Source organism: Lepisma saccharinum, chromosome 19, assembly GCF_977018435.1.
Source record: "Lepisma saccharinum chromosome 19, izLepSacc3.1, whole genome shotgun sequence".
Lineage (NCBI taxonomy): Eukaryota > Metazoa > Arthropoda > Insecta > Zygentoma > Lepismatidae > Lepisma > Lepisma saccharinum.
This window is the reverse complement of record NC_139247.1, coordinates 10,814,059-10,820,058: the sequence shown is the minus strand read 5'-3', so window position 1 is coordinate 10,820,058 and position 6,000 is coordinate 10,814,059. Positions and strand designations below refer to the sequence as shown.

General features: G+C 36.6%; 1 protein-coding gene across 1 annotated transcript in view; it reads left to right on the top strand.

Moving 5' to 3' along the window:
- The first annotated feature begins 4,595 nt into the window (after positions 1-4,595).
- LOC146002804 (golgin subfamily A member 7) overlaps positions 4,596-6,000 on the top strand; it is a 40,846-nt gene continuing 39,441 nt past the window's right edge. Inside the window, exon 1 of the mRNA XM_083140757.1 lies at positions 4,596-4,817. Within this exon, the coding sequence (XP_082996883.1) occupies positions 4,815-4,817 (3 nt within the window). The 5' untranslated portion in view covers positions 4,596-4,814. The remainder of the gene's footprint in view (positions 4,818-6,000) is intronic.

The window sequence follows — 6,000 nt, the reverse complement described above, 5'->3', positions numbered from 1 at the left end:
TAATGAAAATAGTTGAAAAAGAGAGAATGCCATGGCGTCTAGTGAAATTACTGATTCCTTATTAAGTCAATATTGTTTTCAGTTGCAAAAATTGGATCTAAAAATTTTCTTGCTCGCATTCTCATTGTTTTCTGTCTGTAAATAATATCTTTTGTATATATTTATTGAATAAACTTTGAATAAGTACAGAATGGACATTTCCACTTTGACATGAAAAACGTTTTAAGTCCATTCATTTTACAGATAATGACACAAACATGAGATGAGCAAAATATCTCGAGAAACACGCCTTCAAACACCGCTGAAATTCACCTCCTACGTCACGGATTTGAAAACGTCCTCTCCGCAGACAGGAGGTCCTGTGACGTCATCACTTAGAAATGCGTGCAGGCAGGACTTCTGTTCGTCCCGTCAACTTAGCATAAGCCGCGGAAGCGACAGCAAAGTCACTTGTTACTGTGTAAAACAACTATCTTGTAACTTCCAGTGCAAAAATCTGTGCTCCATTTCTTGGAGATGAATTATGCCCTAGCAGTATAGCAGTATTTACTATAATTCAGCCACTCAGTAGAGGGTTTTCCCATTAGGGTGACAAAGCAAAACTTGTAACAGTCAATGGCTGAACACGTGAATAGTCTTGTTCATTGCGAATACATAGGTTGCTTCTGACTGGCAAGAACTTAATGTTATAGGAATGCCTTTTCTGGAATTACAATTATTTTCGTCATAATATTTTCTTCGCAAATTTTAAGATAATACGTTTAGAATATTCTGGTTTGCACGCCAATTTCTGCAATATAAGAAGTGTAACGGTATAAAAAGGTACGGGTAGTTTTTAAACTTCCTGCAGTATAAGACAGTTTTCTTCAGTTAATATATATATTGCAAATTTTTGTATTTAGCCTTTTCCGTCACTTTGTTTAACCGCAACGATGAGAACGCATGATTAATTTAGTATGTATCTTCTCTAACATCACATTTCTTCCCACTTTTGGCTAATCACTACAATGAAGATGAATGACAACAAGCAGTATTCGAAGTCGGGGTGCAGGAGGACACCCCCCCCCACACACACACACTACCACCACCACCAACAAGCACAATCTAAGTATCACCCAAACTGTCACGATACGAGACGAATTTTTTCTTCTGTCTCATTTCATTTCGAAAACATTCACTTGTCTCATCTCCTTTTATGAGACGAGACGGAAAATGTCTCGTCTCGTGAGCAACACTAACATTAACAATAGAAGCATCCCCCTAGCTATCCCCAAAGTCTCGAGCAAACATCCCCCCATGTAACAATTTCCAGTTCAATGAAATGTCACTCACAAGGAAACAGTCATGCCCAGGTCGAGAGTCAAACCTGGAACATGCGACTTCCTCAGATAAATCATGAATTTTGTGTATAATAATTACAACGCCAGTTCATTCCTAGTAATTCTGAATTTGCGGTTTGGTTTGCATATATAAGCAGGATAATATTCATTTTTCGAGGGCTCGTACCGTCGAAACGAGGAGTAAAAAAATATATATTAAGAAAGGTTTTTTTTTTGTATTTATAATGATAACCCTTTGCATACGTTGTTAATTCTATATTTCTTCGAGACTTGAGACGATAACGAGAATTGCCCTCCCAAACCAAGACGGATGTTTATAAATAAAGACGAGACTGTCAATGAGACATTTACAAATAAACACGAGACAGACATTTACAACTCTCAACGAGAACGAGACCAAGGCTGCCATGTCTCGTCTCGATAGGGTCCTTACTGGTGAAGTTGTAAAGCAACCAATTAATGCGTTCAGGGTAACGAGATGAGGCGGCATTTTTCGCAGTACAAAATTCAAAATATATCGTACCATTTCAGTATGGGATATTGTTATACACATGGGCATATATATAGTTCACGTGGGGGGGGGGGAGGGTGAATAACTTTTGGTACGATTAGGGTTGCTTTATTTCGTAAGTGAAAATACAGGACACTGCTACCCGGAAGCTTGTTGGGGAGCAGGGGGTGCTGGACCCGACAAAGTTGTGTGTATGTAGTCACGATAGTCACGAAGTCACGCTAGTATTGATACTTTTCTGTTCATCCTGTGTCACTGCGTTTTTACAAACCAAATATCTTTAAGATGACTCGATGGGAAAAAATAACTAATTTGAGTCTCAATGCAGTTTCAATTCCAAAACTATCAGGAAATTGCAGACATTTGGTCTGTAGTCCCATCTGGTGTGTGGAATTACGTAATGTCCTTCCCATCCGTATCCCATCCTACGTCTCTAATTTAAGAGAATAAAATAAGTCCGAAGAAATTTTTATGAACAGGTAACTGGTAATTTTACTGAACCAAAGGGGGTGGACCCGCTGAACACCCCTTAAATACGCCCTTGGTTATACACATTATTTCCTTGTATTAATTACACAAACTAAGTATTAATATGTAAAGTTGAAAATATATTACATGCAAATTCTTTAAACTTGTAAATTCGTAAATATTTCTGTGAACTGGGTACAGTTCAGTAGAATAAGTACACATTTGATGCTCAAAAGTATTAAAACTTACTTCAAAATATTTAAAAAAATCAAAGGAATGTGAAATTATTAATTCCTGAAGGAAGTAATTGTGATCAATGTTGCAATGTAAAGCATACGGTTGAATTTATAAAATAACCAAAAAGAATATCGGAACAAACACCTACCTTTAGACAAGACATGTGCATTGAAACTCCAAATAATTTATTCATCTCTGATTTGGAAGTATTTAATCTTTGTCCAGTTGTACTGAAATAAGTCTGCTCAGATTTCTCTCACATATTGTGGAAAACATTATCATCAATAAACTAAGTATGTAATAGGTTCTTGTACACTGCAATCTGTAAGAAAAATGGCAACACTGCTATAGAACCTCTACAAGTCATGTAGAATATTGATCAACACTATTATCATACATAAATCTGTACACCAAAAAAATTAGTGTTCATTTCTGGAAGAGTTAAATGCAATTCTTCATTTGATTCAATCTAAAAAAAATAATTTAAAAATGGCAACACTGCTATGATCTGTGAGAAAAATGGCAACACTGCTATAGAACCTATACAAGTCATGTAGAATATTAACACTATTTTCATACATAAATCTGAACACGAAAAAAATTAGGGTTCATTTCTGGAATAGTTAAATCCAATTCTTCACATGATGCCATCTAAAAATTTAGAAAGTGAATTTTTTCAGCATCATGAAATTTGCATTTTACGGCCGAATGTATAGCAGCTTCTACATCGGCAAAAACTGCCCCTGCAAACGAAGAATCTGAAAGCACTGACGAAAAAATACATCTTAGTAAATCGGTAGTTATTACTCTTTCCCCTAAAGAGGATTGATGATAATCTCTAAACTTTTACTATTCAAAAACAGATACATACCTGCAGACAATGTGCACTTTAACTCCTTAGTAGTGGACGCTATCTTGGAATAAAAAACAAGCATCGAAAAGTTCATAATTCTTGCTCCATCTGTCGTTGGGACCAGAATTTAGAATGTCAAGAATACTCTACAGCGGTTTTCAACACAGACACACGCCCCATTCTTCGCATATGCAGAAAACCGTTATGTAGAGACCTCTACACAAAGCGTCAGGAGGTTATAAATAAAGTGAAGAATGTGAAAACTCCTATTTTGCACTACATAGGTTACGGTAAATTTAGATAAATATAAGTTTAAAATATATATATATATATTTTTGAAAGTTTGGTCAGCAACCAATTTTACAAGCAATATTTTTTGCATGACCTGAGAACACGCACGCAGCAGAACCCTTTCATTTATCTTGCACGTGAGCAGCAGGGATATTTCATGGAAGAATGATCATTACAAAGCATAGCTTTCCTTTCCACTGGCGCTCCTTCTTCCAATATTTAAATCTGTACAGATTTGTAAAACTGTTGCACATGTTCGCTCACCGTGGGCTACCCGCAGTAAACTGAACGCTCGAAGCAGACGACAAACGAGCTCTCTCTAAGTCGTGACGTATTAACATGGCGGTGGCGTGTTTTCAGCGCAACGCTAGCCTCGCAACTTTGCAAGTCTCATTTTTGCCTTAAACTGAATGCAGAGAAACGCGAGAACTTGCAGGGGGTCATTTTTCCAGAGTGATTTTTTAAAAATTGATGTAAAAAAAATTGAGTGGAAATGTCCATTAACGTTGGCATGTTGCATGTGTATTTTCTTATTTTATGTCGCTCCATGTTGCATATGTATAAAACATATGTTGTAAATGAAAGTTATACATGTTATATGTACAAAAAGAATTATCTTCGGAATGCATTTATCATTCATTTTCTGCCATTCAAAAATACAGTTTGTGTCCTTCTTTTCCATTATTAGCTAATGTGAAATTGACTGTGTTGAAAAATATTTCAAGTAGTTTGTTCCAAAAAAAATGCTTTAGTACCGACTTCTACCCCATCTTTGCGTAATTTATGAGAATAACGTTTGCTTTGACCATGCCCATTCTGCCGAAGCCTATTCCGTGAAGATGTATGAAAAGCAGCTTTACATTGACCTCCAACAGCGAAAAAGAAGAAGCTACTGAAGGTATATCGTCTGTGAGATTGCTAAAAGAGTGAAAATGGCGAATCAAGAAGTGACAACACTTATCTAGAATAGTTTTTATTTACTATGTGAATGTGAAGTCGGTGTAACTTTTATATCAAGGAAAACCAAGTTGTGTGGCGTGGCACTCCCCCCCCCCCCCACATCTAAGAATATTTCTTCTTCAGCATTTGTTGTGAAAGCAACAAGGTTAAGCCAATGGTAAGTAATGGAAACCAATATCCACGTTAAGATCAAACGGCGTTAAAGAAAATGTCTAGTCCTGATTTAATCATCATATAAAATTACAGATCTTATAGGCTATATCTCCTGGTCCTGTTACATTTTTCTGTGATTATCCCGACTTAACCAAGGTGTGATCACAGCCTATGTACAGGACGAGATATCGCAGGTAAATTTACCCATTTCAGCACTTTTCCCCCAAGTTTAATAAAGAATTCTAGTTATTTATAATTGAGAATTCAAGATTTAGTGGTTTACAAGTTCAGTCATACCTTCCTGTTGTTGTGTGTTTGAGGAGAATGATTTTTCCCTTCTGTGTATTCCTATGTTCCTACTTGTTTACTTTACTGGTATCTTGGATACGAACTACTGCAGCTACTACGTCAAATGACTTGAGGTGCGAAGGGGTATTGCATTTCTAAATGTTTTGTTTTTAAGTTAGGCAGGTCAGTTTTGTTGCTCCTAGTATTAAGAAAACTTCCCCAATCGCTTTTGTTGTTAGGGAGGGCAGGTTTAGGGTTGTTTAGCATTAAACAAATGTTCCTAAATTCTCCCAACACCTGATCACACAATGTTTTGTTTTAAGCATGAAACCTCCCTTTGAGCCTTGTATGCAAATCCAGCCATGCTTAGTGAGATGACAGAAAACAAAAGCGGCTGCTTACTGTGAAGTGCAGATGCTTGCATGAGCTGCTTTTCAATCATAATTTCTTCGATAAATGATTTTAATGAAGCTTATAACTCCTAATTAATTTCTCGAAGCCTTACACTTACTCCCACAATTGTTTCCAGTATTGTAAAACACTTTCTAATACTCTCGTAAAACTTGCAAATATCATCCCACAAAAGCCCTCACCCACAGATATAGCAGAATTGGGGCTGGTGACCAACCATACCCCCTCGAAAATTACAACTTTTTTTTTTTTTTTAACATGCTGAAACCACAAATAAGCGAGATATTTACCCTCAAAATGTAACAACGGCACATCGAATTTCTCGCAACCTGCACCACTTTCGTGACTTATTTTGAACAAATTTTCGTCATACATGCAAGAAATCATCGAAACATGTACAACTTAACGTGTTATTACTATGATCATGACCTAATTCTTCGAAAGAAATTATGGTCTCACTGCAGAACATGGGCTGCTTTTTCCCTCTA